Source organism: Sapajus apella, unplaced genomic scaffold, assembly GCF_009761245.1.
Source record: "Sapajus apella isolate SASKATOON/1434 unplaced genomic scaffold, GSC_monkey_1.0 scaffold150, whole genome shotgun sequence".
In the NCBI taxonomy this organism is placed as follows: domain Eukaryota; kingdom Metazoa; phylum Chordata; class Mammalia; order Primates; family Cebidae; genus Sapajus; species Sapajus apella.
The window spans coordinates 1,871,778-1,887,095 of NW_022437090.1; the positions used below are offsets into that span (position 1 = coordinate 1,871,778).

Here is a 15,318-nt window from a genome sequence, read left to right on the forward strand (position 1 = left end):
GTCAGGAGACTGAAACTATCCTGGCTAACACAGTGACACTCCATCTCTACTAAAAAATATAAAAAAGTGCCCAGGCGTGGTGGCACACGCCTATAGTCCCAGCTACTTGGGAGGCTGAGGCAGGAGAATCGCTTGAACCCAGGAGGCAGAGGTTGCGGTGAACTGAGATTGCGCCACTGCACTCCAACCTGGCTGACAAGAGTGAGACTCCACCTCAAAAAAAAAGGATTTACTGTTACTTTAAAATTGTTTTGTGTTTTGTGCTGCTATAATACACTATAAGGAAACTGTACAACTAATGATGGAGACACAGAAAATTTATAGTTGAAAGCTAATTATCTCAGAAACACAGTGCCTCCAAAATGGGCCATTTTGAAGGGCGCCTAACAAAATTTCCAGAGCAATATATTGAAGTATTTCCAAGACTTAAATTTTACTATTAGAAACTGTGTTTAAAATTTCATGGATATTTATCAATAATCCTGAGACAAAATGCTTGCAATTCTGACATAAAAATTTAATCTGACCTTCATATAATAGAAGAATCCCTCAAAATCTCAGAACATTTTCTAATATGTACTCCTTGTTCCTATGTAATTCTATTTTACTTCATGTCAGGGGTTAGATTCACATCTTTTTCTAGTTAAGATGTTACATACATACAGATACACAGATATCTTTATCAAAGTGTTTTCTTATCAAGCACATACATGTAACATACTTTATACTTCATTAACAATAAAAGAAATGCAGGAAACCAACACCAAAATCTGTAGATTGGATCATTTTTAAAGCTTTCCTTTAAAATAGATGTTTATTTGCATAAATAAACATGCTGTTAACAAAAGGATATTCAGCGTCCAAAGTCAAAAATACTTTCAGTTTAAAAAAAAAAAAAAAAAAAAGTCTACAGTATGGTTTTTGTTTTATGGCGAAAAGGAAATAAGAAACAAAGAACTTTTTGTTGTTACACTAATCTTGCTGTGATGGTAAAAGGAGAAAAATATGCTTTCAGCAGATGAAAATCCTGCCAAAATACAGCACTCTGCCAGGGTGATTATTTTACCTTCTGGTATTTGAAATGGACACACTAGGGGGTAGACATCATAATAAAATAAGTAAAATTCACGTAAAAAGAGGGAAAACACAAATATACTAGGTAACAGAGAAGTCTGCAATGTGGCAGAAGCACGTATATCTCTGACTGGGTTTATCTTCATAAGATTCAAAGCCAAACACTCAAAAACTTCTTCTACAAAAGCGAGTGATTTTACAGTACCATTTCCCGAGTGTCACTTATTCCTTCTAATAGTGTTTCACAGAAGGCAACACTGCAAAAGAACCTCTGCTAAATCAGCTAGTTTTGTTTTTTGTTTGTTTTGTTTTTGATACAGGGTCTTGCTCTGTTGTCTAGTACAGTGGGGTAATCACAACTCACTGCAGCCTCAAATTCCTGGACTCAACCGATCCTCCCACCTCAGCCTCCCTACGCTAGGTCTATGGGCATGAACCACCCACACCCACTCCACACATGCTAGTTTTTAAATTTTCTGTAGAAATGGAGTCTCACTATGTTACCAGACTGTTCTCCAACTCCTGGGCTCAGGCAATCCTCCCGCTATGGCCTCCCAAAGTGCTGGGATTGCAGGTGTGAGGCACAGTGCCTTGGCAAGCAAGAGCACTACCACTGGCTCATGCAGTTATCCATCACAGTTTAAAATGCAAAAACTGCTGGCACAGAGACCCTGGGCCACTGGTACGCTTAACTTCTGCTCCACCTTCCTTTAGTGGGAGCGGGCAGGAGCTTAAACCCACATTTCTCAGACTCCCTGGCAGCCTGGGCTCAGGATACACCTGCTAGAGGCTGGAAAGCAGAAGTAGAGCAGAGGCCGCCCGCTGACCCTTTCTGGCTTTTTCTGCTGGTAGAGGGACTGGGGAAACACATGCATATTCTCCAGCTCCCAGGGTGCTACAAGGCAGCAGCATGGACAGAAGCGACCTCTCTCTTCCTGCTTCCTGGATCACAGCTACGGGTATGCCTGGAACTCGGAGTTCTACAGGTGTCCTCAGAGGTGGCACTGCCCCAGTAGCCAGATGTGTGCTGTTCGGACAGTTATTCCTCGAGAGGTAGTCTAGAACCCAGATGTCCCAACAATCCCAAAATCACCTGCGTCCCTACATGAAACCCCTTTCTGCTGAGCTGGAGTGGCTTCTGTTTCTTGTCTAGAGTCCTCATGGATACACAAGTCTAGCCAGGACTTTAATTCATCTAACACCTGAAGAGGAAAAAAATAAACCACCATCCACTTTAGAAATGTAGAAACAGGTCATGCATCTGAACACCTACCCCAGACTTCGCGTCGTAGAGTGTGTGTGTGAGGGTGATTTTGAAAACTGCATGGGATCGGCTACTCTCCTCGTTCATGTTGGTTGCAGCGACTGTGCGAGACTTGTTACCCTCAGACATCAACGACTCAATATCCTAAGTGGAAACAAGTCATAGGTCCACGTTTCATTACTTGTGTAATACACACTAAAACTCTGCTACACCACAAAATGCGTTATAAGTTTTGCTACTTAGTCAACAACATTTGGAGTTAAAAACATTTTGTTTCTCAATGAACGTTGAGCCCCTGCGAGTACAAGAGCCAATACTGTCTCTGAAAACTCAAATAAAAGTACATCATTTGCTACAGGTACAGAAGTGGCAGCTTCGGCTCAAAGTTCAGAAGCTGCAGCTGTTCATCTGCACACAAGATGAACAACTATGCCATACCAGCCCCCATTTAATATAGAAATTTAAAAAAAGAATTTCTTTAATACAGAAGCAATACAAATTTATTGTTAAAAAAATTAGATTATACAAAGAAGCACGCAACTAACTCGTGTTCTTTGTCCCTTCATCCGGGCCTATCACCAACTACCACTATCTTACCAGACCTGTTTGTAAAAATTAGAACCTCAAGAGACTAATTTTCTGCATTGATTTACCACTTGGTTGCTGCTACTACTAAAAAACAGAGACAGTAAAATACAAGAAGAAGATCATGGGATTTTTTTTTTTAAATGTTATAAGCTCTGAAACAGTTAAACCTGGATTTTAGTTGCATTAATAACAATGCAGATCTATGACACCCATCTGCCTCACAAGGATCTTATGAGGAGTGAGAAAAATGGTAATATACGCAAGTTGACTAGATGCTTCCCATTACCCAGTCTTCACTTCCTTCCAGTAAGGATGCCCAAATCTTCAACTTAGCACATCTGGCCGAGCTAACAGACTACATTTCCCAGATGCCCTTGCAGCTCAGTCTAGCCACACGACGTTTTAGTGGATAAGATTTAAAATTAAAATAGGCCATGTGGGAATTTCCCTTAAGGGAGTAGGCATGCTATCATGTGTTGGTTCTGAGAGCCATCTTGAACTAAGGGAATAAGGGCATTACCACCCCACTCTATGCTGACCGCTGGAAGGACTCTAGGTCCCTAATAACACATTTGAGACCACCATACCAGCCCTGGAGAGTCTATCTCCGTATTTCTTTTCCATGAAAAGTCTTGTTTCAATCACCACTCATTCATTCACACTTTCAAATGTATAATGAAAGTACCTACATAGACCAGGTACTTTTCAGACACTGCAGATATACAATGGGCAAAAGAGACAATAATCCGTGTTTCAAAGAACTTAACTCTGTTACATTTTTTAATGTTATATGCAACTGACACAATCCTAACTGACACACATTACCAAAAACTGAAAATCACAGGTTTCTATTAAAACAATGTTTATGAAAAAAATTCAACATGATACATAAAAAGCCTTCAAGTAAAAACATTAGTTGCAAAAGGAAGTAAAAGTGGGCCCCAGAATGGGAAAACAGCAAAAGGTAAAACTCACAATTTTCTACATCTATTCCAAACCCACTGTAGATCCACTAAGTCTAATAACTTTCCATTTAAAAGCAAAATCCTAGTCTATATTTACTCGCTGGTCTCTGATCAACTACCTCATTTTTAGGATTTCTGTAAAAAGTAACTTATTAAGTGATGCTATTATACATTTAATTTTTAAAAATAATAACAAATTAAGCCAAGAAAAAAAACAGCCCCACCCAACTACACTGAATTTAAGTCATTCACATGCAGGATGTTGTTACCTTGTAGCTTGTGACAGCCAGTTTAGAAAGTCCATCCACATAAGGTCCCAACACACTATGCTCTCTGACTTTCAACGTCTGACGGCTTCTGTTCATGAAAAACAAAGAAGTGATTTTTTAACAATAGCCTGTTTCTAAAAAGGACTCAGCTGTGCTCCATAAAAATATACAATGAATTCAAGAAAGACCCCAAATAAATAAAACCAATGGGCTTGATCCCCAAAGAATTTAAACCAAACTTTAAAATCCTCACTTCGAAGGAAACTCCATAATGCGATTAAATATCACATCACTCAAAAGGGTACATTGTGAGATGTCTATTTACTACTGCAAAGAATGCAGAGTCAAATAAATATGAACCATCTATTTGTCTCACACAGAATGTGGTACAAAGAGCAGAAACTCAGTAAATGTTAACTGTGCAAGAAGGGAAAACTACAGACCAGTCTCAGTCATGAAGAGAGACAAAAGACAACAAACTGAATCTAATGATTTCAAAATACAAAATTGGGCTTATCGCAGTGCTTCTAGCTATTGACCATAGGAAAAAAAGATCCATGCACTTGGCTGGGGTAAGTGACTCATGTCTGTAATCCCAGCACTTTGGGGGGTCAAGGCCAAGACAAGCAGATCACTTGAGGTCAGAAGTTCGAAACCAGCCTGGCCAACATGGCAAAAACCCATTTCTACTAAAAATACAAAAATCAGCCAGGTGTGATGGTAGGCACCTGTAATCTCAGCTACTAGGGAGCCTGAGGCAGAAGAATTGCTTAAATCCACGGGGCGGAGGTTGCAGTGAGCCAAGATCACTCCACTGCACTCCAGGCCTAGGCAACAGAGCAAGACTCCAACTCACAAAAAAAAAAAAAAAAAAAAAAAAAAAATCCATGTACTTTCATCACAGCCTAAGGGGGGGGGGGGGCAGGAAGTGTGATCATTTAAATAAATGCATGAAAAAAGATTCAGTAAAATTAAGGCCAGGGTGGTGGCTCACGCCTGTAATACCAGCACTTTGGGAGACCAAGGCAGGTGGATCACCTGAGGTCAGGAGTTCAAGACCAGTGTAGCCAATATGGTAAAACTCCATCTCTACTAAAAGTACAAAAATTAACTGGACGCAGTGGCATGTGCCTGTAATCCCAGCTACTAGGGAGGCTGAGGCAGGAGAACTGCATGAGCCCAGGAGGCAGAGGCTGCAATGAGTCGAGATTGCGCCACTGCACTCCAGCCTGGGTGACAGAGCAAGACTCTGTCTCAAAAAAAAAAAAAAAAATTAAATTAAAATTAAATATTCATAAATTTAAAAAAAAACCCTCTTAACAAACAAGGAATTAATAAACTCAACAAAGAACATCTGAGAAAAATGTAGAGCACAGATAGCATACTTAATGATATAAACCAAAAATATTACGAATATTTGTTAAAGTATCTGTCAAAGGGTACAAAGTTTGCACTAGGAGGAATATGTTGAGATCTACTGCACAGCATGGTGACTACAGTCAATAACATAATGTGTATTTCAAAACTGCTGAGTAGATTTCAAATGTCTGCACCGCAAAAAAAAAAAAAAAAAGGTAAGTGTGTGAGGTGATGGATATGTTAATTAGCTTGATACAATCATTCCATAATATACACATGATCAAAACACATTGTACTCCATAAACATATATAATTCTCATTTGTCAATTAAAAATCAAATTCTAAGAGTATTTGTTAATAAGATAAATGGTGATTTTCATATTTTTGTTTATCCTTATTTTATACCACAAATGTGTGTCCATTTTTGAACTACACAAAATCTTGTTTTTTAAAATAAGTAATACATTATAACGCTTAAAGTTTTGTTTGTTTTTCTGAAACAGAGTCTCACTCTATTGCCCAGGCTGGACTGCAGTACCACGATCTCAGCTCACTGCAACCTCCGCCTCCTGGGTCCAAGCGGTTTTCCTGCTTCAGCCTCCCGAGTAGCTTGGATTACAGGTATGCACCACCACACCCAGCTAATTTTTATATTTTTGGTTGATGCGGGGTTTTGCCATGTTGGCCAGGCTAGTCTTGAATTCCTGACCCCAAGTGACCGGCCCACCTCGGCCTTTCAAAGTGCTGGGATTACAAACGTGAGCCACCGCGCCCAGCCAATGTTTAGAGTTTTTTGGTGGTTCTTTGATGCCTGTGAAGAGAGGTGCATACTCCTCAGCTTGATATAAACGCTCCTTTATAATCTGTTCTTGACCACCTCTTAAGTCAGATTCTCCTAATCCTTACCTTAGGCAGGAATTAATTTACTTTTGTCCATTTATACTATAATAAACTTCGGGCTCTAGAATAGCAAGAATAATGTCTCACTACTTTGGGAGCCTGAAGTTCCTAGCACAAGTCCTGGCACGTAAGTAACACTAGGTGAACGAGCAAACTTTGCTAACAAAGTGCAGATGAGCGAGATTAAGGTGACAAAGAGGACTCCACATGTGTTAGCTTCTGTGATTGGGGAGAGTGCTAGGAACTAAGAAGGCAGGAGAGGAAGGGAAGAAATGTAGAACACATACAGTGAATGACTAGCACAGAAACTGAACCACACTCAATCACGAATGCCCACAATAAAGAAAGCACGTAGAGGAAAGTTCTAGAACAACCCTTCATATCACCAGTGAAATTAGGGGATAAGGAAATGGCTGTTAAATCTAAGATCTATAGTGCCCTAAGATCAACCGCTAAAAATGTCACTTATTACCATGTAACTCTTGATAAAGTAGATACAGAATATCTGATTTACTTCTCACCTAGCATATTTTCTACTATCCTTTCATATTTCCTCTTAATGTATCCTCTGTCATCTCCTGATTAAAACAAATTGCTATATACTAGATGCTGAATTAATATATTCAGTACTAGCATGAAAAAATGAAGTTTTCTCAAATGGTCTTTTACTGAAATGAGATCACCTTTAGAGTTTTTAATCCATTTACTCTGACTCTTCAGAAACTGAAAAAAAAATATTTCCCGGGAATTTTCACTGGGGAGATAGAGCAGCAGCTTATTGACCACTTACTGTACGCCAGCAAATATTCTAAGACCTCAGGTGTATCATCCCCGTCTATCTTCACCCCAGCCCTCTGAGGTAAATGTATCCTGTCATTCCCTTCTCCAAGTTCCCTCTAGGCTCACAAGTTAGGCCTGGAAAGCCTAACAAACCTGCTGAATAGGAAACAATTAGAGGACCCAGATGGACAGCTATTCAAATTCCAAGCTCTTTGGAATTTGCTGTTAATTACTGTAAGTAATTACTGTAAGTAAGCTGTTAATTACTAACCTATATACAAGACAAATATAGAAGAAATTACTAAAGACTGTACACATGCAGATAAGTTCAAAAGATACCATACAAGCACTGTGGATTAAGCACAAGAACGAACAGATATTAAGTCAGTCAGCTAAGAATTTCTGGAAAGAGTAGGTCTGGGCTGGATCTCAGAAAACTGATGACCTTCGCAGAGGTCAAAGTCCAAAAAAAAAAAAGTATTCCAGGCAGAAGAAAAAAAATATGCAATGGTATAATATTAAGTAGGATGTGGGAACCTGGGCCGTAAGGTACTCCCTGGCCTCTTTGTTTTAGAACATTTTTTATTTCTTATTTCATTTGAGACAGGATCTCTCGTCCTATCACCTAGGCTGGCATGCAGTGGTACAGCCTCGGCTCACTGAAGCCTGGGTTCAAGTGATCCTCCTGCCTTGGCTTTCTTTTGTTCCATGTTGACTTCTGTGCATCCTACTCTCCGACCACACTCAGCTGCTGGATCATTCTCCAAAGGTGATTAATTTACACCTTCAAAGTGCCAGAGGTTGTTCCCTATGCCTGAGAAGTTCTCACCCAACTTCCCAGTGGACAGACTTCCCACTCAGCATGAAAGTTATCAAGGAAATACACTCTATAGAATCTTCCCTTCTCCTCAGAGCAATATCAGTTATGGTCTCTTTGCTCTCTAATTTGTAGACGCCTCCTTCACAACTTAAAAGCTGATTATGATGTATTTTAATTATTTGTTTACAAAACTCTCATTCTGTCCACACTGTGAACGCTTGCATAGTGCCTGCAATATAATGATCCCTCAGTAAATGTTTGTTAAGTAAAGTTTGTATAGAAGCACTGAGCATCAATTCAGTCTCCCTGTGAGAACCCTGAAGATTATCATCTTGGTCAAGGAAAACTGACAACAGAGAGGAGCTGAGGGTTCTGTTTGCTCTTGACTGAAATTCACTAAGATTCACTGCCTCGAAGATCCTCTTTCCTTGATCATCTTCCTCATCCAGCAAAACTAAATGTCCTCCTGTTGTCCTCGAAACTTTCTGCAGGCCTCACCTTATTTGGCTCTTTGACCTTCCTAATACTGTTTTTACATCGACAAGCCACAAGCTGTGGTCATTATCTCCATCTCTCTCCACTGTTGCGCTTCCTTAAAATCTGAACTCGAGGAAGTCTCGGTGAATGAACAGATTTCTAGATACCTCGCACTTCCTCATTGACCTACAGCTGTAGAGTCAAACCAGCGTTTGTGAAGGCCTCCTAAGACTTCTGACACAATTCTCTTTCAAAGTCTGTGCCATGAAATCAAGGCCACTTTTTTTTGTTCCTGAGAATCTTTAAAAATTCACTGTCCTTAAGACCAGGTTTCACTCTCTAATTATGCCTTTCCCTCACCTCACAGCCTGCAAACAAAAAACCGAATTCCACCTGAAATGTCTTGGTTTAAAAAAAAAAAAACTCGAGTCCAGGAGTTCAAGGCTGCAGTAAGCTGTGGTCATGTCACTGCACTGAAACCTGGGTGACAGAGTGAGACCCTGTCTCTAAAAATAAATAAATAAGATTTGCACTTAAGCCTATTTAAGTCTGTTTTAATTCACAATGCTAAAACACTAAAGTCTGAAAGTCGTTTACCCTTTGGGATCAAGGAGGTCTCGAACTTTTTCATTATAAATTTCCATGTAGGACACTTCTACTTTAAAACTCTGCTCTTCATTTTCCTCTTTCTGAGTTCGTTCAAAGAGTCCACTGCAAAGTCTTGGGATTAATCCCGGTTGGTCAGCTGTGCCCATCATGGTATAAGATTTTCCAGATCCTAAAAAAACGGAAATCAGAGTTACTATTGTCTCTTTGAGAAGTGAAATACATAACCCTCTTTCTATTTCTCCTAATAAATTATAAACACTCAGCAAAATATCAAAATGCAGTAAGAAACATACCCAAATATAATGAGAACAAGTACAGAAGCTTTCTTACTGCACATGCGAAAGTGAAAAGCAACTGTCCTTTAGAAAGAAAAATAAACTTCTTTTAACATCTTCATACTTTTAAAAAATACCTCAAACAACTGAGAAATAGTGAGGTGTAAAAGTTTTCTGAAATAAACTGGAAGGGCCATTAATTAATGCTATCACGCCTGCTCCCAACCAGTGATTATTGCACAAAAAATACAGGTTCTCCCTCTGGACCCCAGAGCAAATTAGCTCACTACCCTTTCACTCTAGTGTGGAAACTAAAGAATACTCTTCTTTTTCTTACATAAAATTATTTTCTTGGCTGGGCGTGGTGGCTCATGCCAGCTCACACCTGTAATCCCAACACTTTGGGAGGCCCAGGGGGGTGGATCGCCTGAGTTCAGGAGTTCAAGACCAGCCTGGCCAACATGTTACCTCATCTCTATTAAAAATACAAAACCCTATCTCTACTAAAAATACAAAAAAAAATTAGCTGGGCATGGTGGCACAAGCCTGTAATCCCAGCTACTCAGGAGGCTGAGGCAGGATAATCACTTGAACCTGGGAGGCAGAGGCTGCAGTGAGCCAAGATCGTGCCACTACACTCCAGCCTGGAAGACAGAGCAAGACTATTTCAAAAAAAAAAAAAAAAAAAAAAAAAAATTATTTTCTCCATTGTAAAATACAAAGAAAAATTAGAAAACACAGGAAAATAGAAAAAACGTACATTACCATAGTCCTACCACCCTAAAACAAATAACTATTGATACTTAAGTATAATTCCTTTTGTTTTTAGTAGCAGTGTTTTTGTAAATATCCTTTTAAACCACAAGTTGCTGCTTTTTGTCACGCACCATTTTATTATAATACCTAAAGCTAATGTGCCACACTCCCTAAGTCCCAGGACTTTTGTAAAAAGTTTGCACAATGTGAACTCGTTATGACAACCCTACAAGAAGGTCTATGATCATCAGCCTGTGCAGGTAAGAAGACTGAAGGGCAGAGACGTTAAATAACTGTCCAGGTCTCTCCACTGGCCAGCTGCAGGAGCAGGGCTGGAGCTGTCACTGCCTGGCCCAGCTTTCTGCTCTTTCAGCACGACACACAAGGCTTCTTGGAAACATCCAATGCATTCTTCGGTGAGAACATTTCCAGGTAGACAAGATGATGCTTTACTCTCACAAAAGTAACCAGTTTACTTCAGACAGATTTTCTTTTCTTGACCAGAGAAGCAAAAGTCAACCAGTTTATTAGTTATTACTGTGAGATATTAACCAGTTCGTTCTTTGTGGTATTTTTTCTGTTATGATTCTTAAAGCCTTAAAAAAGTACGATGTATGGGCATGGCTCATAATATGTTCAACAGTCATAGCTCTGTATTTTTTTTTTTTGAAAAACAACCCAGCCAGTGCCTTGTGAGAAAAATGAGTAAAGAAAAAAGATCCCAATCCTAATTACACCCATTTAAAAACAATGTTATTGACTACTTTCAACATCTACAGTACTTTCTGAAAACAAAAATAACAAGGAATCATCAATGTTACTCAGTAAAATAAACATGGTTCTATTTTCTCTTTCACTGACGGTTGTTTATGTGATTTCATGTTATTTACCAGTCTGTCCATAGGCAAAGATACATGCATTGTAGCCATCAAAAGCATTCTGCAGGATATTTTCCCCAAGGCACTTGAAAACAGTATCTTGACCTTACAGGGAGAGAATAACAGACGCGATTTTTAGCCAAAACTACATATGAACAATTCACAAAACAAAAACAAACAAAAATCTCCAAAATGTATAATCAGCTTATTTATCTTCAAACAAGATTTTTTAATTTGATGAATGCTCCCAAAGGCTTATGCCTCCCAGGTTATTTCTAGTTAGCACATGATGGAAAACTTAGTGAAAAGCTCCCTGTACTACGTACTTGAATAAACACTACTAAAAATCCACTGCAATGCAGAACCAACGAGCCGCTCATTTTATATTCAATGATTATAAATATCTGAAATTTATACTTGGGACCCAAGTGTACCTGAATTCAACTAGGCACCCCTCAGCCAATACTTTCATTTAGTGGGTACCAGAGTTCAAATAATCATATATACCAATCCCCTCTCCTTTTCCTCAATGAAAATTTCTAATTACAGGATCTACAATACATACCAGTTAGGCCAGGGAGTCGGAGCCTGGAAATTTCCCTCGGCTTTCAATCACGGACATAAAGACTAGAGTCAAGCTCTCCCCAACAGGCCAAATGACATATGTCAATAGTGAATATGTCAATAGTGAATCTGCCAAGTCACCCTACCTCACTTAGTCTCAATACCATACGGAAGAACTGGATGCTTTTATGTTAAGACAAGGATATTCCAGTATGTCTCACTTCCTAGTTTTTGGGGGGCTTTTTTTTAACGAGTTAACTTACCATACATACTTCTGATACTGTGCCATCTAAACCAAATGAATCTTAACTTCAAAACAGGCATACTATGCATCTTTCTCCTAACAGAAGCCAAAACAAAATGATGCTTAATGTTTACAATAGGTTGTTTAAAAACAGGTGACAAAAGCAGCTGGGCAAAAAGGCAATCAAAGGCTGTCACTGTAGTCCTAAACTTGTGATGAGATGGGCTTTGAGGCAGTCATCATTTAGAAGAATAGAGTAACGGACTTGCAGAGCAAAAAGAAAACTCAGAGAGAATATGGTATATTCTTCTCCATCACAGAGAAAACAAAAGCTCTGACAGGTGAGGTGATTTACGGAAAGGCGCAGAGGCGGTGAGGAGCCTAGGGTTCCTTTTCTCCTTGGCCAGTGCTCCTCTTCTATCACTATGCCATCCTGCCTCTCCAGCCCAGTCTCAGGCCTCCAGGGCAATCTAAGGGGCGACTGTGTGCTCTGGGCCTCATGTGAGGCCTGGGGCGTGTGAGTGTGGAATAACCACTGTGTGCACTAGTCATGTTGTATCATCAACTCATACCAAGAACGGCACACGGTGATCTCCCATTCTCCAATCAACATTAAAAACTAATAGCAGATGGGGCACGATGGCTCACACCTGTAATCCCAGCACTATGGGAGGCCGAGGCAGGCAGATCACGAGGTCAGGAGATTGGGACCACCCTGGCTAACATGGTGAAACCCCGTCTCCACTAAAAATACAAAACATCAGCTGAGTGTAGTGGCACACGCCTGTAGTCCCAGCTACTCAAGAGAGTGAAGAAGGAGAATTGCTTCAACCTGGGAGGCTGAGGTTGCAGTGAGCCGAGATAATGGCACTCCAGCCTGGGCAACAAGAGCGAAAACAAAACCTCTAATACACGGGAGGGTATTGTTTGTCATTTCTAAAGTTATGCAAAATAACCCTGCGGTAATCATATATACCCTATGGAGATTATGTAGCTATAGGTTACCATCCACATGTTGCAGTCTTTTTACATTGCTGGGGCACTTTAGGCCTGAGGAAACAATCTGATCTTCTGACCTCCTTTTACCTGCCTGAGGCAAGACTCTCATCTGATTGTGGGTCAAGAGCTTCTCATTCCACAAGGTCCTGCACCTCCTATCTTGGAGGAAGGAATGCTACACAGAATGGCCAAGAAAGTCTGAAGAAACAGGACTTGCTGTGTTCAGATCATGCACATTTTGTCCAATCACATTTCTAAATGGTTGACAATCATACCTATGTAAGGAAGCCTCCATAAAAACTAAAAGGGCAGGCACGGTTCAGAGAGCTTCTGGATTGCTGAACACACAGAGGCCAACAGGAAGGTGAGAAATCCACATGCCAGGAGGGCACGGGCCACCTCCACGGGGACAGAAGCTCCTGTACTTGGGACCCTTCCAGACCCCGCCCTCTCTATCTCTTCATCTGGCTGTTTGTGTCCTTTAAAAATAATTCCTCATGATAAACCAGTAAACATGAGTGTTTCCCTGAGTTCTGTGAGCTGCTCTAGCAAATTAATCAAACCCAAAGAGGGGGTTGTGGGAACCCCAATTGGAAGCCGGTCAGTAAGAAGTTCTAGACGCCTGGACCTGCGCTGGTGGGAAGGAGGGCGCAGTCTTGTGGGACTGAGCCCTCAGTCTGTGGATCTGACGCTGTTCCCAGGTAGACAGCAGCAGAACTGAGTTGGAGGATGCCCGGCCAGCGTCTGCTGCTTGGGGTGCAGGGAAAAACCCCCCATATTTGGTCACATTAAGTTATCTTCTATGCCAATGATTGTTACTGTGGTGTGACAGTGGAGGAAAAATGCAGTTTGGGGGGTCTGCCAAGCAATCATGTACAGGAAAAAAAATACTTAATACCCTATAGTTGACAGGATGCTGGATTCTATTACCTGCATACTTTTCTTTGACAGATTCATCCATAGACCAGAAACAATGATCATAAGCAAAAGCCTGTTGAAAGTAAACATAAGTGTGCATTAAGAAAACCTTAACATTATTTATAATATCATAACGGATAGAACTGTTCATAATAGTGAAATAAAGCAACTTATTGTCATACACTGAGAATTAATTATGTATGTGCAGGCTTACAATGACAACTAGACACCCTATAGTTGATATTACGCTGTATTTTACTTGGAAAACTATTCACAATATTAAGTGACAAAAGAGGTTACAAAACAAAATGTGTCATAAAATGGCTACTGCACACACACTTGCACCTACAGTCACACACGCAGAGTTAAAGCTATAAAGTTTATTTTTTTGCAGTGAAATTAGTGATCTTTGTTTTCTTTATGCTTTTATATTTTCTCAGTATTTTTATTTTTGTGGTCAAAGAAAAAGATATCTTACTTGGTGGGATCTTACAGATGATCTGTTTTGCCATTTTGCCTTATCACCACTTTCGAGAATATCACAGGGTTCTTCTGCACTGTTTTAAAAGCTTCTTTTCCCTAATTATTTCTTTTTCTTTAAACCAACTAAGCAAAGGCAAATTTTTCAATGACTGCATCTTTCACTTTTTGGATTTCTGCTGGTTTCATACCTACTTATTTGTGTTTTGTGATTTTTATCTCCTTCAAGATTTTAAGTGCAATTGTTTTACAATGTATTTCAGTTGATTTTTTGTCACTCTCTCCCACTTTGGGAGGGTGATGCTATGCTTCCTGATGATGGTGTGTATGCTAGCGTGCAGGAACATCTGAGCAGGGAGTGTGTATTTTATGGTTTACACGACTGCTTCTTTTTTCCTCTCTTGATGGTCACCTTTCCATGACTGGTTTATGCTGTCATTTCCAACACCAAAGCCCAGATTTTGGTCTTCTCAAGGCCCAATGTCTCTATCCCTTCCTTTTAACACAGACATTAGCTCACTGCTGGTGGCCAAACACTGACTTGAAGCCTTCATTCACAGAGAAGCCTCACCCAAATCAGTTTTCAGATGGTGAGCTTGGCTCCAGTCCCCAACCACACACCAGGGCCCCCATCAGTCGGCCAGAGTTGAACTTCCAATCACCTCCAGGTGCCTGCCCGATTCCAAAGTCCAGGAATGTCACTTCAGCCCTTGCTTACTGCTGGTTCTTGAAGTCATATATGTTGCTGTTGTGTTTTTCTAATTTTCTGTAGAGATGGAGTCTCACTATGTTCCCCAGGATGTGCTCAAATGCCTGGCTTCAAGCAATCCTCCATCCTCAGCCTCCCAAATACTGAGATTACAGCTGTGAGCCACCATGCCCGGCCATTATATGTTGTTTTTGAGTATGATGACATGATTTTAACATGTTAAAATATGTTATCTGTTCCAGCTACTCCGGAGGCTGGGGCAGGAGAACTGCTTGAACCCGGGAGGCGGAGGTTGCAGTGAGCTGAGGTCGCGCCACTGCATGCCAGCCTGGCGCCTGGTGACGGAATGAGACTCTATCTCGAAAAAAAAAAAAAAAAAAAAAAAAAAAA

At 40.3% G+C, this 15,318-nt stretch overlaps 1 protein-coding gene across 5 annotated transcripts in view; it reads right to left on the reverse strand.

Moving 5' to 3' along the window:
* Positions 1-15,318, reverse strand: part of KIF13B (kinesin family member 13B) — a 192,562-nt gene that overhangs the window by 110,390 nt on the left and 66,854 nt on the right. For all 5 annotated transcript variants that reach the window (XM_032265370.1, XM_032265372.1, XM_032265373.1 and 2 more), the window contains 5 exons: positions 13,752-13,812; positions 11,027-11,119; positions 9,094-9,274; positions 4,161-4,248; positions 2,348-2,482 (listed from right to left, as the gene is read on the reverse strand). In XM_032265370.1, coding sequence (XP_032121261.1) covers positions 2,348-2,482; positions 4,161-4,248; positions 9,094-9,274; positions 11,027-11,119; positions 13,752-13,812 — 558 coding nt within the window. The remainder of the gene's footprint in view (positions 1-2,347; positions 2,483-4,160; positions 4,249-9,093; positions 9,275-11,026; positions 11,120-13,751; positions 13,813-15,318) is intronic.